Consider the following 22,158-nt stretch of genomic DNA (forward strand, 5'->3'; position numbering starts at 1 on the left):
CTTTTAGACTTCACGCTCCATGGCTGATTTGGCCAACTCCGTGGCCGATGGCAACGAGCAGGAGGCCGCCATACTGAACTATTATCGCCACCAGTTGAACTTGTTCTCCAACATGTGCCTCAACCGACAGTACCTGGCACTGAACGAACTCTCGCCTCGTCTGGACATTGATTTAATTCTGAAGTAATTCTCTAACTAGATGGATACAGGTATCTCCTATAATCTAGATTATTCTATTTCCAGATGCATGTCGGATGAAACGATGCCTTACGAGCTGCGAGCCTCATTCTGTCGTCTGATGTTGCACCTGCACGTGGACCGAGATCCCCAGGAACCGGTCACACCTGTGAAGTATGCCCGCCTCTGGAGCGAGATACCCTCAAAGATGTCCATCATGGAGTGAGTATTGATGTGAAAGAACGCTTAGTATGCATAACTAACTCTCTTACTCTTTAGTTACGATGGCAAGAACCAGCAGCCCGACCAGAACAAGCAGGCATGCAGGGCCAAGTTTAATACAACCATCGCGTTTGTGGAGAACTACTTGTGCAATGTGGCCACTAAGGTTTGGCTATTCACTGATCAGGAGCAAAACAAACTCACCTTTGAAGTAAGCCCCATGGATGGATATCTGTCTAGAAGATAACCAGCAAGAAATATTTTCTTTCAGGTTGTGAAACTGGCCAGAGACTTGATCTACTTCGGCTTCTACAGCTTTAGTGATCTTTTAAGACTCACCAAGACGCTACTCTCAATCCTTGATTGTGTCTCCGACACCTCTTCGGGAGCCTTCGCCAGCACGGACATTGATTGTAAGTACTCTAGATATATTTATGAAATATAGAAAGAATTAACTTATTGAGACCCTTGCTATATCCTTGACAAGCTGTCGAAGAGGAAACAAGCACTGAGGGTAAGAATGGTAAACAGTCTAATAATATATCCAGAAGATTTAAATAATTCCTTAACCCCTATAAATGAAATGAATTCCACTTGAAGGACATCTATTAAATTGTAAAAATATATTTTCAGCCGAGGGCGGAGTACTGCGCTCGATTGGTGATATCAATACGGTGATGACATCACTGGCTCTAGGATCAGTGGGCCAGGCCATAGCTGCACCCAGCATCGCTCTGCAGCAGCGCAAGTCTGTGTCCCAGCTAATGAAGGAGTATCCGCTGGTGATGGACACCAAGCTCAAAATAATCGAGATACTTCAGTTTATCTTGGACGTGCGCTTGGACTATAGAATCAGCTGTCTGCTCTCCATATTCAAACGGGAATTCGATGAGTCCGAGGTGGCCACCTCCGCCACCAGCAATGAGGCGGGTCAGCCACCGTCCCAGCAGCAACAGCAGCAGCCACAGACTCCGGGTAGCGCCAGCGAGAGTGATCCTCTGGCCACCGCCGAGTCCATGGCAGCTGCAGCTGCAGCTGCCGCCGCTGCAGCTGCGCGTCAGAAGAACATCGATCTGGAGTCGATCGGGGTGCAGGCGGAGGGCATCTTCGACTGCGAGCGCAGCGATGCAGCTAACCTGGACTTGGATGGCCAAGGCGGACGTACCTTCCTGCGCGTCCTGCTCCACCTGATCATGCACGACTATGCGCCCCTAGTCTCTGGTGCCCTGCATCTGCTATTCCGACACTTCAGCCAACGGCAAGAGGTTCTCCAGGCCTTTCGACAGGTAGGTTGCAGCACCATTAATTGGTTTGAAGCTTTGGGAACGGTTTGCAGTAGAATTAATTGTGAGGTCCTGAAAAATAATCACAAATATGTTTAACAAATAATTTAGATATTGTTTTATATAATCATTTAGTTATTGCACGTTATAGTTGAAGTAAATTAATTAAAATTGCATTTACTCTCATTTGTATTATCCAAGGGATTCTAATATAAAGAATATTCATTGATTGCATAAAATATTTAAATGAAAGAATGGTTTTAGAACAGAAATGTAGTTCCCCAAAATAATAGTATTTGATATCCATTATTAAAAGAACAGAAGTGCTTTCAAGATCGTTTTAAATTGTTATTTTAATATCAAAGTAAACTAAACTTATTTAACCATAAATTTCTGACTGCGGCAGGCCGTGCATATCATATTTATAAAGTCAAGGATGCCACAGAATTCGGCTAAAATTATTCTACCAAATGTTGGTTCTATTATAGAGTTACATCAGCAGTGAATTTAAGGCCCAAAATATATTATTACATTATACTTTATGTGCATTAATTTCATTAAATAATACCGATTTCTGTGGCAGCCCTGCCTATATAGCTTTCTTACAACTTACTCAATAATTGATTGATTGATTGATCTAATGCTCATCTTCTCTTTTGTGTTTGCATGCGCTAACTCTCTATATCTCTCTCTTAATCGAGAATCGACCTTACTAATCCGATACCATATATACTAATATATATAATCGTATAATCACGCTATTGAACTCATGTAATAGTTTAAAAAATCACAACTAACAAAGTGGACTTACACCGACCGATCTTTTGATTTTGTATGTACCCATGATTTTGAAAGTGACCACTGGTCTCCAGACAATCCACAACTCAAGAGCATTATTCTCTATCCATCTCGGTTTTCAGGTTCAACTTCTGGTGTCGGACAGCGACGTGGAATCGTACAAGCAGATCAAATCCGACCTGGACATACTCCGCCAAAGCGTTGAGAAGTCAGAGTTGTGGGTGTACAAGGCGAAGGCTACCGATGAACTGGATGCTGGCGGAGATGCTATTAACGTGGAGTACAATGCAGCATTGTCGCAGGATCAACGGAACGAGTATCGCAAGGTTAAGGAAATACTCATACGTATGAACAAGTTCTGCGTGGCCTCCTCCGGTCCGGGATCTGTGGTCAAGCCGCGAAAGCACGAGCAGCGACTCCTTCGGAATGTCGGTGTACACACGGTCGTCCTCGATCTCCTCCAGAATCCCTATGACGAGAAGGACGACGAGCTGATGAAGGAGCTAATGTGTCTGGCCCACGAGTTCCTGCAAAACTTTTGCCTTGGCAATCAGCAAAATCAGGCTCTGCTGCACAACCATCTCGATTTGTTCCTGAACCCGGGTGTAAGTAATTTACTTTTATTTTTGTCTTCAACTACTTTTTTCTACATAATTATCTAAATAATATTTGTTAAACAGTCTGGAAAAAGAACTGTTTTAAAAGCCATAGCTGTTGCCTGGAGAAAGGTTAAATGTTTAAATTTATTTTGATACAATTTTAAAATAAATTATGCTAGCCCCGATATAATGGATGTTAGAATAAAGAAAGGAAACTAACTTTGAAACGCCAAAGTTTATAAACCTTTGCAACTTGTACTTGAATTGTAGTACTTAATCGGAAATCGATCATAACTAAGCTTAGAACACTTACACTTTTTGTTTCATTAATTTTATATACCAATTTTTTCGACAAATCCATGTTTAAAATACTCATAACTAAGCTAAAAATGCATTAATTTTAATTCGGATACCATTTCTGTTCTAGTTTTTATTAGGTTAATAAATCTGCATACTTACTTTTGAGTTTAAGAAAATTTTTTAAAATTTTTGTCAAATTTTGACAATTTTAACGATGTAACCCCTTAACACCTTTAAAATTTTTGAATTTTTGAAAAAATTCCGAAAATTTATTTTTCGTTCCGATATGGTTAGATCGATTCCCCTGTTGAAACTGATCAAGAATATATATGATTTATAGGGTCGGAAACAATTCCTTCAATACGGTACAAGCTTGCTTCTACCCTGCAAGGGTATATAAAGATCTGCATGTTATTTTAGTGCATACTCTTAGATATGTTTGGCTACCAAATATAAACTTAATTAATCATTAATTAATAGCATTTGAAAAAATAAAAACAAAATGCAAATAACTTAAGCTAAAGAATGCTTGAAACATTCCTCTGTCCCATTTTCTCCAGTTTCATTAACTAATAAAACAATATTTATTTTCCAGATCCTGGAGGCCAAGACAGTATGCGCCATATTCAAGGATAACCTGGCACTGTGCAACGAGGTGACGGACAAGGTGGTGCAACATTTCGTGCACTGCATTGAGATCCATGGCCGGCATGTGGCCTATCTTCAGTTCCTCCAGACGATTGTGCGGGCTGAGAACCAGTTCATCCGCCGCTGCCAGGACATGGTGATGCAGGAACTGATCAACGCCGGCGAGGATGTGCTGGTCTTCTACAACGACAAGGGCTCGTTCAACCACTTTGTGCAGATGATGCAGCAACAGCAGTTGCTCCGCCTGGAGAAACTCAGCGACGACAGTCCGCTGAAGTACCACGTCGAGCTGGTCCGTCTCCTGGCCTGCTGCACCATGGGCAAGAATGTCTATACGGAGATCAAGTGCAACAATCTGCTGTCGCTGGACGACATAGTGACCATAATTTGTCACCCGCTGTGCATGCCGGAGGTGAAGGAGGCTTATGTAGACTTTCTCAACCACTGCTACATCGACACAGAGGTGGAGATGAAGGAGATCTACTCCTCGGGCCACATGTGGAGCCTGTTCGAGAAGAGCTTCCTGGTAGACATCCACCAGCTCATTTCCAATGCTGCTGCCGCCAGCAACAAAACCCTGCAGGCGTATGTCCTCAACGGAGTTACCAATCTCCTGTGCAGCTTTTTCTCTAGTCCCTTCTCGGACCAGAGTGCCATTGTGCAGTCCCGCCAGCTGATCTTCGTGCAGTTGCTCCAGGCTGCCCACCGGCTAACCCAATGCCGGTGGCTGTCCCTAGCGGATCGCTTCAACGTGGAGAACTGCATCCGCACGCTGACCGACTCGGCCAAGATGCGCAGCATTGCCTTGCCGCCGGAGCTGGAGCAGCAGGTGGCCACCATGTCCAGCAAGACGGCCATGCTGACGCGCCAGACGACGAAGTGGCTGCTAGCATCGAAGCAACCCAAATACGAGGCCCAGCAGTCAGCCAGCCTGATGCGCTGGGATCGTTCCATTATCGAAGGCCTGCAGGACATAGTCTCCCTGCTGGAAGATCAGCTGAAACCTGTAGTGGAAGCGGAACTATCGCTGCTTGTGGACATCCTGTACCGCTCGGAACTTCTGTTCCCCGCGGGAACCGAGGCTCGGAAGCGCTGCGAGAGCGGCGGCTTCATCCGGAAGCTGATCAAGCACACCGAGAAGCTGCTGGAGGAGAAGGAGGAACGCATGTGTGTCAAGGTGTTGCGGACGCTGCGCGAGATGATGGCTATTGATGTAAACTATGGGGAGAAGGGCGATGCTCTGCGCCAGACACTCCTGCTACGCTACTTCCAGAGCAAGAGCAACAGGCTGCCGGAGGATGAAATGCCACAACTGGCCTCTGCTCCTCTAGCGGATCCCGCCAAACAGCACCATTTGGTGACACACGGTCCGGGAGCTAAGTACCTTCAGCGAGCTGGAAAAACCCTGCACGAGATGCAGAATCATTTGGACCGCGAGGGAGCCTCCGATCTGGTGGTGGAGCTGGTCATTAAGTCCGTGCACTCGCCCAACATCTTCGTAGAGGCCGTGGAGTTGGGAATTGCGCTCTTGGAAGGAGGTAATCCCATCATCCAGAAGGGCATGTTCCAAAAGTTCCTTAGCGACGACCTCAACCAGGCCTTCTTCAAGGTCTTCTTTGAGAAGATGAAGGATGCCCAGCAGGAGATCAAGTCAACGGTGACGGTGAACACAACTGACATTGCAGCCAAGGCCCACGAGCACAAACAGGACGCAAATCTGGAGCTGGACAAGATAGCGCGTAAGCATGGCCTGAAGAGCAACGGAGTGGTGATCACGGAGGAGCTAAAGCGGGAGCTACATAACGCCGGACTGGCGACTGCAAGAGCCTACGGAAACGCCCGGAACATCCACTCTGGCGAGGAGAGCTCCGCAATCAATGTGAACAATCCACTGGAGGACATCCTGGCCGAGAAGCTGGAGAAGCACAAGGATAGCAAAGAACAGCGCAATCAACTCTCCAACAAGGTTCTGGTCATGCAGCCCATCCTCCGCTTCCTGCAGCTGCTCTGCGAAAACCACAATCCGGACATGCAGAACCTGCTGCGAAACCAGAACAACAAGACGAACAACAACCTCGTCTCGGAAACGCTTATGTTCCTCGACTGCATTTGTGGATCGACCACAGGAGGCCTGGGCCTTCTAGGACTGTACATCAATGAGCACAATGTGGCCCTAATTAACCAAACCTTGGAGGCACTCACCGAGTACTGCCAGGGGCCGTGCCACGAAAATCAAAACTGCATAGCTACCCACGAGTCCAATGGACTGGACATCATCACGGCGCTCATCCTAAACAACATCAACCCGCTGGGTGAGAACCGCATGGACTTGGTCTTGGAACTGAAGAATAATGCCTCCAAGCTGCTCCTCGCCATAATGGAGAGCCGTGGCGACAGCGAGAATGCGGAGCGCATCCTGTACAACATGAATCCCAAGCAGCTGGTGGAGGTGGCCTGTAAGGCCTACCATCAGGAGGAGCTGATTGATGAGCAGGATGATGGTGATGAGCCGGATGCTGGTTCGGATGATGATGATGCCACTGTGAGTCCACGGGAAGTGGGCCACAACATCTACATCCTGTGCCATCAGCTGGCCCAGCACAACAAGGAGCTGGCCGGCTTGCTAAAGGCCTCTGAGGACCCACAGTCGGCGAGCTTCGATGCCAAGACCAGTCAGGCGTTGATGTACTACGCCACGCACACAGCCCAGATTGAGGTAACATATAGTTAATATCATGTTATCCTATATCCTTAACGTAAACCATTTTTCTTGCCAGATTGTTCGCAACGATCGCACCCTGGAGCAGATTGTGTTCCCCATTCCAGAGATCTGTGAGTATCTGACCACGGACACCAAAATCAAAATCCTCAACACCGCCGAGCGGGACGACCAGGGCTCCAAGGTGGCCGACTTCTTTGACAAGGCCGAGGAAATGTTCAACGAGATGAAATGGCAAAAGAAGCTAAGAAGTAGGTGGACACTCCCCATTAATGGGAAATTGTACTAAAGGCATTTATTTATTCGACGTACAGGTCAGCCTTTACTCTTTTGGATCAGCAGCTATATGTCCCTGTGGAGCAATATACTCTTTAATTGTGTGGTCGTTATCAATATGATTGTGGCTTTCTTCTATCCCTTCGATAATACTGTACCAGGTGAGTTGAAATGAGTAATGATGATGATGTTTGCCATTTGCATTTTAAGTGCAAAAAGACAGGCAACTAACTTCGGGAAGCCGAAGTTTATATACTCTTGTAGTTTGCTAATGATTTATAGGATTGAATGGGGAAATGGCTAAGCTTTATATATTTGCATTCTTTACATCAATATTTGTCGAGATTTTCAAATGAGTATTTTTAAAATTTGTTTTTCGACCGGACATGGCTAAACTCAACTGCTGATCAAGAATATGGTTTATAGGGTCGGAAATGACTTCTTTACTACATTTCAAGCTTCTGACTAAAATTATAATACCTTTCAAGTGTATAAAAATGTTTAAACTTTTTGGTTTTTTTGATTACTTACTCTTCAACTCTCTCTTCCAGAGCTGAGCTCGCACATTTCATTGCTGTTCTGGATCATAATGATATTCTCATTGGTCATTGTGATAACGCTGCCCCGAGAGTCCGGTATCAGGACACTCATTGGCTCGGTAATCCTCCGGTTTATCTTCCTACTGGGTCCAGAGTCCACACTTTGTTTACTGGGAGTTGTTACGGTACGCATTTCATAGAATTCATATAGAATTACATTAATATAATTTTGTCCAAAAAGGTCACCCTGAAAAGCGTTCACATAGTGAGCATAATGGGCAACAAAGGCACTCTGGAAAAGCAGTTAATTAAGATCATCACGGACTTCCAGTTACTCTACCACTGCATTTATATAGCATTTTGCTTCTGTGGCCTGATCTTTCATCCGTTCTTTTACTCGTTATTGGTGAGTCTTGTTGTAGTACCCCTAAACCTTACCTATTAACTTATTCGCTTATAGCTCTTCGATGTGGTCTATCGAGAGGAGACTCTGGTTAATGTCATCAGATCCGTAACGCGAAATGGACGCTCTATCGTTTTAACCGCCGTGCTGGCTCTGATCTTGGTCTACTTGTTCTCCATCATTGGCTATATGTTCTTCAAGGATGATTTTCTGGTCAGCGTGGACTTCGAGGAGCAGGAAAATGGGTCACCTACGCCTCTTCCTTTGACCTTATCAGTCCCACTATCGTCAGGTGATTCATGTGCCGCTCCGGATGAATTGGGAAATTGCCCTACGGCAGCGAAGGATGTGTCGCCACCATCGAATGGTAGTGGAGGTGGCGATGTGAAGGAGAGATCCTGCGACTCACTTGTCATGTGCATAGTCACCACATTGAACCAGGGTTTGCGCAATGGCGGTGGCATCGGCGATATACTAAGGGCACCATCAAGCAAGGTAACCTATATACCTTAAATAATCTCGAGCATCCACTGATTTTTCACTTTGCTTAAGGAGGGACTTTTCGTGGCTCGCGTCATCTACGATCTTCTGTTCTTCTTTATCGTTATCATTATTGTTCTGAACCTGATCTTCGGTGTCATCATCGACACGTTCGCTGATCTGAGGTCGGAGAAGCAGCAGAAGGAGGCAATCCTGAAGACGACCTGCTTCATCTGCTCCCTCAATCGATCGGCCTTCGACAACAAGACAGTTAGCTTCGAGGAGCACATCAAGAGCGAGCACAACATGTGGCACTATCTGTACTTCATTGTCCTGGTCAAGGTGAAGGATCCCACTGAGTTCACTGGTCCCGAGAGCTATGTGTACGCCATGGTGAAGGCCGGCATCCTGGAGTGGTTCCCGCGTCTACGCGCCATGTCCCTGGCGGCGGTGGATGCGGATGGCGAGCAGATCGAGCTGCGCAGCATGCAGGCCCAGCTCCTGGAGACCCAGCTGCTCATCAAGAACCTGTCCACGCAGCTGCACGAACTCAAGGACCACATGACGGAGCAGCGCAAGCAGAAGCAGCGCTTGGGTTTGCTCAATACGACGGCACACAGCCTCCTGCCTTTTCAGTGAGGGAATAGCCGTTGCAATTTGAATAGAGTATCTGATGTAGGCACTAAATTTGGTTATCAATCATTCCCAATGCAACCACATAGTTAAATGTGAGACCGAAAGTATTGGTACCATTCCGCCATGAAACCTTCTCGTAAATCATTCTCAATCGGATTCAGTGCGGAATTTAATTATAAATCTCTTAACCCGCGTGAATCCACATAACTTTTCCGTATTAGATTTGAATTCCAGAAAAAAAGAAACAAGTAGAAATTTGCTCAAATAATATCCTTGGGGATGATTATCTTCTAAAGCTGTTACCGAGTACATTAATGTGTAGTAAACTCACTCAGAGAATAATAGGGCTGTTGACATGTGTTAATTAGTGGGCGTGTTACGCGTTTTTCCCCAACCTAGACAAGGTTTACCTTCCCATACCTCTCTGTCCCCCACCTGGTTGACTCTGTAATACCTGAAAGCTAGAATCTAGACCTTACATTTGTAATTAACTTGAAAATGTTCGCCGAGCGACCTCAAAACAATTGTCGAAAACATTTCTTTCACTGTTTTAAGTTAATTATTACATTTAATTGTTAATACTGTACCGAATATTTTCTCATAAGTTTCAATAACAGAGTAGATCGATTTGCAATCAAAACTTATTATTGTGATTACCATTTTCTCTATTTTTTATCTCCGTTTTTCTTTCCGAATGGTTTACTTAGTGCTCGATGCGAGTTTTGTTGGTTAAATTCATTCTAAGCTAACACCTAGAGTATGTATTATAAGCGAAACTACACTTAGTTTAAGTGAAACTTTGTATCTTTACATGTAAACGGAAACATATGTATATCTTTTCAATAAAGACTATCAAATTGATATGTTTATTCCAAAGCTCTCCAAATATGCTCCTCAATCGAATTTTACTGCGAGCTTACTTTCACAAGAATTAAAACAAAACTTTTGATTATTTTTAGCCAACATTTTTATTATTACATTTTAAACTACAATTTTGTGCAGGCAACTTTAAAAGCAGTGTGAGTGACAGTCTCAACTGCACGCCACTTGAAAAGCTGCGAGCACTCATAATCATTCATTCGTAATTTATTGTTACATCTTGTTTGTTTTTGTTTAATATTAAGAAAACATTTTACATAAAATTGTTCAATGCATTTTCATGAGATTTACCGTTGGTAAGGATTTGCTTTCCCTCTGTTTAATTTGTATAACTACATACATAGATTTATGTAAATGTTTTTGTATATTTGTATGTAAAGATTCATTCCATTGCTGGAGTTAGCATTATTCGACATTCGACACAAATAATAAATAGATCGGTTAGAGGCTTAAACGTAACACTGGAAGCTGCCGAAGCGATATCAAAATTAACTTCTTAATGGGCATAGTGCGCGGTGCGGATAATACTTGCATTTGTGGCAGTTGAAAATGTATATATTCAAGGGAATTTCGCACGATAAATACTTGGAGGGCATTGGAGGTGCACAGGGCATGGAACTGGTCGAATAAGGGATGTATATCGATAGGAAAAGTCCGATATGATATATCAAGAAATATAATTCATATCTAAAATACCGTGAATTTTGATAAAACGAAAAATATTTCATATAACTTTAAAACTTGGATATTATCGATTTTTTCCTGTTCTATATTCTGATTATATTGCTCCTATATCGAACATATATTTCATAGCTTAAAGATCGCTTTATATATCGCTTTTCGCGTCAAATATCGATGTCATCCCATCGTCGAATTGGTATCGGGGACTAAAAAGCTGCTTTGGAAATGTCAACAGGTTTTTCATTTGCGGTTATATGATCTAAATATTTTTGTATATATAAATGTAAAAATGTTTTATCCTTTTGTCCTATTTATCTTTGTAAAATTACTCTGGCGTATGCCCTCGTTTAATGCTGTTATTTAATTGTTCTCTTAACTACAATTAATATTTGCGTTTAGTAGTTTTGGAAGAAAAAGTACTGGAGTAGTTAAAACATTAGTATTCTTCTGAGTGATCGTGTGTATACGTATAAATAAATTAGTCATTAATTAACAATATATCTGGTTAAGCTGCTCGTAGTACAATTCGTGTCATTTTTATAATACAGAATTGCTAAACATAAATGTGGTCTTATATTGGTTAAAGGTACAAAGAAAAATCTCATGGCTTTGTTGTTAATGCAATTCAAGTGTACTTTAAATGGAAACTGCTGTCATGGAGCTGCTGCGTTTAGTGTTTAGTTTTCTTATTGGCCGAATAAGAAGTCGAGTTCTGTAGATTGCTGCATAAAATTTGCTTGCGACTAGATTGAAGTTTGTTGCATTTCGATTTGGCAATCGAATCATATACATATGTATATCATATACGCGTATGTAAATATATAGTTAGATGGATAAATTTGTTCATAGTACTCTTCTTAACTAGCGCGGCTGCTAAGGGAGAGAGGGGTGTGGCATAAAATAATCAATAATCCAGGATTGTTCCCTCGTAAGGTATGAAACGATAAATTAACTTTCTAAATAAGCTTGGCGTCTACTTAAAACCATATTCGAGGGGGACCTTGCTCTCCCTTTTTAAAAAGCAAGCAACCACGCTTAAATCTACGGGGATGTGTGTGTTGGTTAATACATACTTATGTGTGTGCCCAAACCACTGAGTGCGATCCTTCTAGACAGTTGTGCCGTAGGCGTTGTTAAAAACGGCACGCGAGCTATCAGTATCCAGGGATATATCCTCCGGACTGGCAAGATCCACGCGCACATTTGAGTTGGTACGACGACGTGCTGTTTGCGCTGCTCCCCAATTGCTGAGAGTCCAATGGAAACCAGAAGTGCTGGCAGCCGGTTCAGCATCTACCTTCACCTGCGTGCACACCTGCAACAGGAATATCGAAAGAAGAAAAGCATGAAATAACATAATGCATAATCCTTTCTACCAGAAATAATCAAACTTTACTATAACTCACCTCACGATTGCCACAGGGCAAGGTCTCAGTGCCATTGCCCAAGGCAGAGCCTGAAACAGAACCAGAGCCCGAGTCCCGGGTACTGCCAATGCTGCTGCTGCTGGCCAGCGAATCGTTGCTGGACTCCATAACCGCTCCGCGATATCGCAACACAGCCTGGACAGCCTGAACATATGGGCAAAAATAAACCACCTGTGAGGACTTAAACATCAAAGGGTTATGTCTTTACTCACCATAGCATCGCCGCCTTGACAGTCCTCGATCGACTTGAGGATTTCCCACACCAGCTCAGAATCCAGGGGTATCGGCTGCTCCGTGTCGCGATTGTAAATGGCAATGGCAATGTGAACGGGATGCGGTACCGGCAGTGGGATGAGTAGGTTTTCCGTCACGCTCTTTTCCCCGCACTGCTGCTTCCACGGACGCCAGGGCTTCTGGGCCTCCTGCGGCGACTTCGGCACATGCTGGGCCCGATGGGCACGCACTCGCGGTGTTGTCAGTCCCACAGACATGTCCCTGCAAAGGATTAGGTTAGTTCTAGCCAAAATATGGAACCCAAATAGTTTCTTACCGCTTCTCGGGCTTGCGGAAAGTGAGCGTTATGCGGGAGCGTGGATTGAAGGCTGTCACCTCGAGGAAGGGTAAATGCACCTGGACGTTGCCTCGCGGCGCATAAACATTGCCCAGTAGGTCCAGCCCCTTGGAGCCAATCACATCGGTAGCATTCTTCACCATCTCCGTGTAGCGCATCAGATCGAGCGAGGCATGTGGTTCTAGCTTAAAATGGGTATCGTGTTCAGTCAATGGCGTTAGAAAATCTAAACTAAATATGTCGGTGTATATAAGGCCAGCCAGTCCCGGCCAGTCGTTCACCGTGAGACCCTGCGAAATAAATAAATTAAATGATTATTCAATTTATGTCTATAAATATAATTTGTTTAGAATCACTAACCTTGTTATCCCAGAATTCTTCTTCGCTAATCGACAGTCGGCCGATTACATGAGACGGATAATATTTCTCTAAAATATGGGCGGCCAGTTGTATAGCAATCTGAGGAAAGTTGTTAAAGTTTCAATTAGGGATTTGAAAAATATTGCTACCACTCGATATATATCCCTATATGTTACCCCGTAACTAACCTTCAATTCTTTGGTATTCAACTTGATACGCGACTTGACCTGGGTGGTCAACGCCGTCTGCAGTTCTCGTCGTCGCTTTTCCAGCTTTTCGTGCAACGTGCTCATCAGATCCTGCGCCTCGCGGTCCAGCGATAAGTATGGACCTGCCTTGCTGATTTGGGCGGAAAAGGGACCAAAGCAGGCCTCGACGAACTGCAGGAAATCCTGTTGGGGCTGCAGGACCACCCGTTCCGTGGCATGCTGGTAGGCTTGCAGCTCGTCAAGTTCCATTTTAGCCTCTAGTGCGGCCAAAGCCTGCTCTGGCCGGATAATAAAGTAGTAGTCCAGGGCCAGTCCGGGTCCGGCAATTCGCTTAACCGCAATACTATCCGACGCCGGCACCCGTCCGCACTTTTTGATAAACAAATGGTACGTGAGGGAGTCCCAGACTATGCGAAGGGAATATCTAACGACGCCGACTTTGGAATGGATTTTAACTCGATAAAAAAAACTGATGATAATATAAGAATCATAGACAACTCACCTATAAATACGACTCCGGCTGCCAGGGGACAGATCACTGTAGCTACTAGAACCGCTGCCAGCGGCTGCAGTAGACCCTGTATGAGAAAATTCCAAACTATGGCCTCCAGCAGTATGCAGTAGCGATTGTTCGTGTTGTCCGGCGCATCCAAGTCATATATCAGAATCATGTAGATGTGCAGCAGGAGAACGAACACGGGAATCCACAGGGGAGCCGTCACTGCAAGTGCGATGCTCAGCAAGCTGGCGGCTAGGCAGATCAACGGAAAAGCGAAAAGTATGACAACCGTTCCGAGGAATCCCTTAACGAAATAATTCCAAGTGCGATTAAGGTTGCGTGTCAAGCCCTTGCCGATAAAGCCTGAAAGAGACATCGCATTATGTTTAGTCAGAAGCTTGTAACTTTACAAGGAGTCGTTGCCGACCGTATAAATCATATATATTATTGATCAGCATTCACTGAGTCGATCTAGCCATGTCTGGTTAAAAAATAAATTTTTTTAAATTTTTTTCAGAAACTTAACAGCCCAAACAAACGCAGTATGCAGATTTGTAAGCGCTATTAAAACTAACACTAACAGCTCTTCGATTTGAAATGCATTTTTGGCTTAATTATGATGTTTGAAAAACTTTTAAAAATGGCCTGTTTTTATACCTTTTTGCAGGGTAATCAGAATTAATATTAATATTAATCAGAAGCTTATATATTTTTATTGGCAATCAAAATAAAGATCAGTAAAGAATTAAACATTTTAAAAAATTGATTCGACAACATATTTAACTTAACTGTAAGAAATAACAAATCCAACAACAAAAAACAAATCCAATTTGGCGAATTCTCCATACAAATTTCTTAAATTATTGGTTTTGTGTACCAGGCAAACAGAAAGCTCCGCAAGCAGCTATTCGGCTGATTAAAAAGTTCAAAAATAACGGATCTTTAAAGAGAGGAACGTGAAGAACCTCTCTGATTGGTCAGTTCAAATGTAAACAAAGAGCGGCCATTAGGTTAAATTCAAATGTAAACAAAGGGCGCCATTAAAGTTTTGAAGTATCCTCTCTGATTGGTCAATTCAAACGTAAACAAAGAGCGGCCATTAGGAAAGTTGAAAAGAACCGTTATAATCAGCTTGTGCTGTTGTGCTGCTGCTGGGTTGCTGCCAGCTGTTTCTGTTTGCCTGGTTACACCAATTGTTGAATTAGTCCGACTACAGCCCATATTTGTAAGAAATAACAACAAATCCAACAACACACCTAGCTGAATTATCGAAATTCGCTATTCAACTCGTGTCTTTATGTACCAGGCAAACAGAATGTTGAGCAAGCAGCTGATCCGCTGGTACAAATGTCCTAAAATAACGGATCTTCAAAGAGGGGAACGTGAAGAACCTTTTCTGATTGGTCAATTCAAATGTAAACAAAGGGCGGCCATTAGGTTAAATTCAAATGTAAACACAGGGCGGCCATTAAAGTCCTGAAGTAACCTCACTGATTGGTCAATTCAAACGTAAACAAAGGGCGGCCATTAGGTATCTTGAAAAGATCCGTTATAATCAGCTTGTGCTGTTGTGCTGCTGCTGGGTTGCTGCCAGCTGTTTCTGTTTGCCTGGTATAATTATTAAATTTGTCTGGTTAAAGAATGCCGATCCGGGGCTAGGCAGATTTTTTTTTGTAATGAAAACTGACATCGGGAAGCTTTAATGCTTCGGCTTTCCAAAGATATGTTTATTTGTTGTTATTCCTGATCTTAGAAGTGAATTAGATAATTTCGAAAATTAAAAATATGAATTCTCTGTGTTTGAATTAAGTTTTATAAAACGAGGTGAGAATAGCAGCTCCTAATAATTGCACTACTTTTTGCTCTTGTCCTTGTCCTTAATGGTGTACTTGTCATAGGACTTTGTGGGATCGTACGGCTCCCAGCGGCTGGCCGGGAAGATGTGCTTGTTTCGCTCGTAACAGGATCGGCGGAGCACCTTGCCAGCGTGCGACTCCTCTTTTTCGACAGAGGCATCGCTGATCATGCGCACGTCGTCGTGGACGTCGAACTGGAAGAGCGGACCGGACTTACCGCGGGCCTTAGTCACAATAAAGTCGTAAAAGGAGTAATGGTGCGGCAGTATCAGATCCTCCTTGACATACACCAGCTGGTCGGCCATCACGGTCTTCAGTTCGATAAACTCCTTGCGCAGCAACACAAGGCACTTTCTCAGGAACTGGTAGATGGAGTTTCCCTTCTTCATCAGTACGCTGCGCCGATGGCCTGATCCGTCCCAGTACGTCCTCGTCCCAGATGTCCTCGTCCTTGAGCTCCGCCCGTTGCATGACCCACTCCTGGCGCAGTTGATGCCCACATCGGGGTTCTTGCAGATATTTTTCTTCTTTATCGTCCTGAATTTCCGTCCATTTGGCCTTGGGTTTGGCCACCTGCTTCACCCTTATTTATAGATCCTCCTCCTCATCGTCGTTGCCGTGTTCATCCTCCTCCTCGTCCACGTTGAAAGATAGCGCCTGTATTTGCCGCTTCTGCTTGTTCTTCTCCGTCTGTATGGCCTCTAGGGCACGCTGCTTCTACCGATCCTTGTCGTCCTTCTTCTGTGCCAGCTTTTTTTCTCGCTCGCGCACAATGTCCACTTGCTTGGCCTTCATCTCGTCGAGGGAGACCAGGCCGATGGTCGAGGACTTGAGCTGCTGCTCCATGGCATCGTAGTACGTCGCGAACTTATTCTCAATCTTGTCCAGCTCCAGCTCCTCCTTGATCTTAATCTTGCGAAACTCGATCTCCTGCTTCTGGATCTCGCGCTTCTTCATCAGCTGGACGGCACGCCCCGCCTCGCTGGCGGCTCCCTTGTAGTGGGCCATCTTTTGCTATTGCGCGTTAATTAATTAAATTTCTTATTTTGTTGCAATTTCCAAAGTGAAAAATTGTAAACATTCGTAAAATGTGACCGTTGCTCAATGAATGCAGAATACCACTTCATTGTGTTATGGTATGGTACCACGCTTATAATACAATGAAGGAATCATTTCCGACCCTATAAATCATATATATTCTAGATCAGAATGAGCGGCTTAATCGATCTAATTTAAAACGCAGTATGCAGATCTGTTAGGGCTATAAAAATTATCACAGAACTGCTTTCCGAATTGAAATCAACTCATTTTTAGCTAAGCTATGATGTTTGGAAAATACTGATTACTTAAAAAAATTGCCTGTTTTTATACCTTTTTGCACTTTATTATAATTTTTGGCAGAACCTTTTGACAGCATCAACAAACGCAGTATGCAGATTTCTTAGCGCTATTAAAACTTACACAGATTTGAAATTAATCCGAGTTTTCCGATTTGAAATTAATGCATTTCTAGCTTAATTATGATGTTTGGAAAACTTTGATTATTCGAAAAAATTTTATACCTTTTTGCTGGACAATAGTATAAATCAGAAGCTTATAACACAATGAAGGAATCATTTCCGACCCTATAAATCATATATAATCTAGATCAGAATAAACAGCATACACTTTTGAATTTTTTTCAAATATCAAAAAAATATAAGGGGTTACATCGTTAAAATTGTAATTTAGTATGCAATTTTTAACATTATAAAAACTAACATAGAAAAGCTTTCCGAATTGAGACATTTTTGGCTTAGTTATCAGTTTTTTAAACTTTGATTTGTCGATAAAATTTTAATATTAATTTTAAAATTTCTAATATTTTTAAGGTTAGTTATGATCGATTTCCGGATTCGATCTTATAATTAAATTTCAAACTTCGGAATCCAAAAGTTAGTTTCCTTTTTTGTTTATATTTTAAAACTCACCTGTGTCCGGTTCCGTTTCAAAGTGAGTGCGCGACTTTGATATGTGCCGCCACAGCTCGATGAGTCGCGATGCCATCGTCTGTGTGATGCTGGTTTTCCGTGGGAACAGAGTGCCATTGATTTGCGACAGCTCCAGATCGGGCATGAACGGCTTCACACAGCAGAGAGCCCGCAGACCCAGCGGGCTGCACCACGGCACGAGAATTCCCAGCAGAAACATCATGTTCCAGGACCAGCACCAGATGCGCTGGATCATGTTCAGCAGGCGCCAGAAGGGCCAGCGGGTGCTGGTGGTGCGAATGATCTCCTTCTCGACCAGAAACACCGGCTGGCTGGGATCCGAGCGCGGGGTGACAATGCTGGTAGCATGCTGGCTGATCACAGTGGGTATCACGTCTGACTGGCCCTGGAAGTTGCGCCGTATGATCCACGATTGCGGTGACCAAATGCGACACGCCCACTGGAAACTGCGCGTGGGTGTCTTAGCGTTCTTAAGCTCCTTTAGCAGCACTGGCTCGCGCTCCTTCATGAAGGCAAGGTCGCGGGACAAAAAGTAGGCGGTCTGATGCAAATTGTGCTGGGTGCACATCTTTAGGGCCTCCTCGTGGGCCGACCAGGCGCTCTTGTGCAGTCGGTTCTCCTCGGCGTGGCGCAGCTTCGAGCGCAACCAGGGAGCCACGCGTGACAGCACTGAATGATCATTGGCCAAACACTTCTGATGGTCCTCGCGGGTGCGCTTAATGTCCTGCTGCACTTTGTCCACCGCCTTGTACATAATCACCACAGATTGGGCCTGCTGCACAAGCAGTTCGGGCACTCCGGAGCCCAGCTCCGCCAGCTTGGCATTGGATACGATGGAGCTGTAGACCCGCTGTAGATACTCCTTCATCACCGCCTCGTTCACCTCCTCCTCGATCTCCTTGTCGTTCAGCTTCTTGGCCCGCAGTTCAGCGATCAGTCGTTCGCGGAAGTGCAAGAACCAGCCCCGCGTCTCTCGCTCCAAAATGCCAATGAGAACAGGCAGGGCCTTTCGCATAATGTCGCGACAGAAGAGACGCAAGTCGATCTCCTGTCCCTTGGGCGTTAAGAAGAGATACGGCACGGGCTGGCTGACCTCGCAGCTGTTGAAGTCAAACTTTTCCATGGTAGCGCGACGCAGCATTTTCCGGACATAGGAGCACAGACCATCCAGGCAGTCCTCGAACTCGGGCTACAAAATTATCTTTCAAAATTTTATCGTGGTAGCCATTAAATATGTACTTACCCGACAGACCAACTCGGCTATGAGGAACCGACATCGCTCCTCCTTGATCTTGTAGTCCAGGTTATGGGCCAATAAAGCCGGCACTCCGATAAACATGTCCGCCAGCTTGGTAAACGCCATTAGAAGACCATGCACCGCATGCACCACGGAGAAGAAGTGCGAGAAGATCCGTGCTCGGGCGGTGACCACGACGAAGCGAGCAGCCAAGGCCAAATCGCTCAAGAAGGAGTCCTGAGTTCGAAGCTTTCCCTTCTGGAGCAGCTGGGAGAGGCGCCACTTGTGCACCTGGCCCGGAAAGTGCAGACTGGGCACATCGAACTCCCTGCGTGTGGATTAAGCATTTGAATTAGATTTTATGGTTTATGATGGCGGTTAAAATCGAAGCAACATAAAACACGTAAATGACAAATTATTGTTGGCATGCACAAGCGTGTACCAGATTCTGAATTAGGATTTGCCCGATTCTATGTGAGTATTACATGTGAGTGTGATTATTGTGTTAATATGCATCCTAAGATCCGCTCTTAGAGTCGCTTTAAATAGGTCTGCTACTCCTATATAATATTCTGAACAGACAATAGAAAAATGTTAAAATGTACAAGCTATATGTTGGGCACAGAGAATATGTTTGTTTTTCCATTTCCTATGTTTTTTTATATTTATCCACCATGCAGAAGTTTGCCTCTGGACTTTTCGTTTCAACGGGCATGCAAATTTGTAGGGAGCGGCTTTAGACAATGACTTACAGAACGTATAAACAATTAACATTTAATAGAAATGAAGAGAATGTATGTACAAACGCAAGAACACCGACTAAACAGTGGCAGTACAGTTTGCCCGTCTTTTGGAATGTGTTTTTATTTACCCATTTTTACGTATTGTTTCCAATTGTTCCAAAGTTAATTTCTTCGGCTTTCCATATTTATCCTTTTGCAAGCTTTACAGAAATATGTCACATACGAAATTGTTGTTTCATTGGCAAGTGATACACAGAAATAAAAACACGAGAGTGTGGCATGCGTTTAGTTTGGTTAAACAAAACAACAAAAAGAAAAACAAAAATAAACAGACTAACGATGGCTGTTCGTATCATCTTCATTTTTATACTGATTTGGAGCATGCCTTAATTTGATTGCTGCATTTGCTGGGTGCAAAGTGTCGCGGAATGATAGGCAATGGAACTCAAGAAACTAAAAAACGAATTAAGTGACTTCTTCAGGTGTGAGGGGATGTGGCACAAGCGCAGTTAATCAGCAAGCCGTTAACTGCTAGCTGCACAATTGCTCTTTTTTGTTATTATTTTGTTTTATTTGCGACTGCAACTCCATCCATCATTCGTTAGCCACCATCAATTCATCCATCAGCGCTATGCTCATAAGCAGCTCACACAGCAGTCTCGTGACCGCAAACTCACCCAGTTTCCCGCAGCGTCTTCAGCTGGGCGCTCGTTAGCCGGCGTGGTTCTCCGCTCCCGTCGGAGGCCACTGCGTCCAGCTCGTCGAAGGGAGGCGCTATAAATAGGTCGCGCAGATTGATGGGACGCGTTTTGCGGCTGCTCACGCTGTTCGTCGCATTGCTGGCCGTCAGATTCAACCCACTGCTGGCCAGCGCCTGCGGTAACACTGCAAACAGACGGGAGATGCTAATTAGTAGCTGCCGATTGATGTTGTAGTGGCACTTACCAATGGGAAAGCTCTTCCAGTGGTAGAGGAACTGCTCGGCCACGCTCTTGATCTGCTCCACCAGCTGCTCCACCTCGGGCGGAGCGCCAACCAAGTTGATGTTGAACTCAATGGGCTCACGCTCGGGACCAGCCAGTGTCTGGGGACGCAGCATCTGGGTGCCGGAGGCACTGACAGAGAGAGTAGCCGGCACAGCAGTCGGAGCCGGAGCTGGAGTTGGAGTCGAGGTCGGAGCTGCGACAGTGCCACCCGCGGCCTGCATGGATATGGGCATGATGATGGGGAGCCGTTCCTGTTCACTCTAGTATTGCGTCCATTTTCTAAATGAAACACATAAATGCTGGAAATGCCCAAACAGATATAATTAATGGTGTGCAAATTGGATAAACTTACTCTAAAGATTCGCAATCTTTAGGATATGTCTGATAGAATACATTTTATTAGACCAGACAGTTGGATTTCTACCTTTGTTAATTTTATTAAAAGCGTATGTAAGGGTATCTCTGGTATCGGTCTAAATAATGCTGGAGGCTTGCATACTTGGAATTCTGACGGCTGACCAAACTAATTGAAATCGCACAAGCGCGCGCAATATTAAAATTAATGATCTAATTGAAAATACACTCGCGCATGTGTATTGGTGGTTGAACCGTTCGAATTCCAGTCAAATACAGAGAAGGCGAGAGCGAGACAGGGCGTATGGTTGTAAACAAATATCAATTGCACTAAATTTTCAGCGTCTATTCCAAGGGAAGCTGCACAAATAAACGAACTTTACGTTAAAGCAATTAGTTGGGACGCCACTAGAGGGTCGAAACCAGTTTCGCAAACTGGCTGGAGAGCGTGTCGCCCAACTCGAATTTCACCTGCCGCGGAAGAGGACACCTGCACATTTTCGCCACCTACCACAACTGGAAGCCAATTTCGCGCTTCGCTAGCCCTGATGGGACGCACCTAACGGGCTCCCCTAAATTCTTCGTTCCACGCCCAACAGTGGAGTGCTGAGCACGCAGTGCCCCCCACTCGTTAACCAGATCCCTGCTCCCCGCTCTCCACTCACTTCACAAAAAGCACTTCTTATTGTTTAATTGCCGCACATACACACGCACGCACGCGGACGAGACACACACATATACTGCGCACAAGGCGTTCTGTGTTGTAGTTGTCGGTTTTGAGTTACAACTACCTTTTACCTTGCTGCCTTTATCAAGTTGCTGCGTATTGGGACAGTTGGAGCATTGTGGAGTGACGTATACAGAGATCACAGAGCTGCGTTTTCCGTTTTTACGTTTATTGAACGAGCAGACAAACAAATACACCAGTGCTGCCAGTTTTTTTTTCTTGAAAAAGAAGAGGAAGACGCAGTGAGCAGTGTTGGTAATCGCCAAGTTCAGTGTTGCCTACTTCAAGCTAAATCTGGTATATTTGAAAATGGAAAAGCTTGTAAAGTTTGCAACTAACTCTTAGCACTTTAATATTCAACTAGCATTCTATTCTAACATATATTTTTTAAGAGAAATATACATATTATTATTAAAGTTTAAGCTTTTTTTTCACAGAATCTAGCTTATACGGGTGGCCATAGCCTGGTAACACTGAAGTACACATACGATGCACCCCTGGGGCTGGAGATGGCAAGAAAACTGGTCGTGATTATCGATATGCACCGCAGATATCGAT

At 44.3% G+C, this 22,158-nt stretch overlaps 2 protein-coding genes and 1 pseudogene across 9 annotated transcripts in view; 1 reads left to right on the forward strand and 2 right to left on the reverse strand.

Annotated features, from left to right (window-relative positions):
• The window catches only part of Itpr (Inositol 1,4,5,-trisphosphate receptor), a 25,483-nt gene extending 15,527 nt beyond the window's left edge, over positions 1–9,956 (forward strand). The window contains exons 8-20 of the mRNA XM_020943854.2: positions 8–183; positions 244–399; positions 457–610; positions 671–812; positions 1,033–1,685; positions 2,603–3,085; positions 3,975–6,743; positions 6,805–6,997; positions 7,061–7,183; positions 7,574–7,746; positions 7,803–7,967; positions 8,022–8,459; positions 8,517–9,956. Of these exons, the coding sequence (XP_020799513.2) occupies positions 8–183; positions 244–399; positions 457–610; positions 671–812; positions 1,033–1,685; positions 2,603–3,085; positions 3,975–6,743; positions 6,805–6,997; positions 7,061–7,183; positions 7,574–7,746; positions 7,803–7,967; positions 8,022–8,459; positions 8,517–9,083 (6,192 nt within the window). The 3' untranslated portion in view covers positions 9,084–9,956. The remainder of the gene's footprint in view (positions 1–7; positions 184–243; positions 400–456; positions 611–670; positions 813–1,032; positions 1,686–2,602; positions 3,086–3,974; positions 6,744–6,804; positions 6,998–7,060; positions 7,184–7,573; positions 7,747–7,802; positions 7,968–8,021; positions 8,460–8,516) is intronic.
• Positions 9,957–10,029: 73 nt separating this feature from the next.
• Positions 10,030–21,860, reverse strand: LOC110177151 (uncharacterized). Of its 7 annotated transcripts, XM_020943732.2 has the most exons (14): positions 21,672–21,859; positions 20,479–20,818; positions 20,211–20,418; positions 19,662–19,733; positions 18,797–19,118; positions 17,533–18,742; positions 13,710–14,069; positions 13,187–13,644; positions 12,999–13,097; positions 12,618–12,928; positions 12,280–12,562; positions 12,047–12,211; positions 11,714–11,955; positions 10,030–11,510 (listed from the first exon to the last, which is right to left on the reverse strand). In XM_020943732.2, exons 2-13 carry the CDS (start codon positions 20,750–20,752, stop codon positions 11,749–11,751), a joined length of 3,969 nt encoding a protein of 1,322 aa, XP_020799391.2. In that variant the 5' UTR covers positions 20,753–20,818; positions 21,672–21,859; the 3' UTR covers positions 10,030–11,510; positions 11,714–11,748. The 7 variants fall into 7 exon arrangements, with proteins under 7 accessions (XP_020799391.2, XP_020799388.2, XP_020799389.2 ...); XM_020943729.2 differs by having other exon boundaries at positions 10,030–11,955; positions 21,665–21,860; XM_020943730.2 differs by lacking the exon at positions 21,672–21,859 and adding an exon at positions 21,539–21,665 and having other exon boundaries at positions 10,030–11,955.
• LOC110177152 (protein FAM50 homolog pseudogene) lies at positions 15,405–16,113 on the reverse strand (annotated as a pseudogene). Its single transcript, XR_015270237.1, has one exon. The product of XR_015270237.1 is annotated as a protein FAM50 homolog pseudogene (transcript).
• Positions 21,861–22,158: the final 298 nt, after the last annotated feature.

Source organism: Drosophila serrata, unplaced genomic scaffold, assembly GCF_035046125.1.
Source record: "Drosophila serrata isolate PLE 108 unplaced genomic scaffold, ASM3504612v1 contig_156, whole genome shotgun sequence".
In the NCBI taxonomy this organism is placed as follows: Eukaryota; Metazoa; Arthropoda; class Insecta; order Diptera; family Drosophilidae; genus Drosophila; species Drosophila serrata.

Coding starts and splice junctions, on each gene's coding strand:
- LOC110177151 (XM_020943729.2), bottom strand. CDS start 20,752: ATGCCCATATCCATGCAGGCCGCGGGTGGCACTGTCGCAGCTCCGACC. Junction 13,645..13,709: donor AGCCGGAGTCGTATTTATAG/GTGAGTTGTCTA, acceptor TCCATTCCAAAG/TCGGCGTCGTTAGATATTCC. Junction 12,212..12,279: donor GTCAAGGCGGCGATGCTATG/GTGAGTAAAGAC, acceptor CCATATGTTCAG/GCTGTCCAGGCTGTGTTGCG.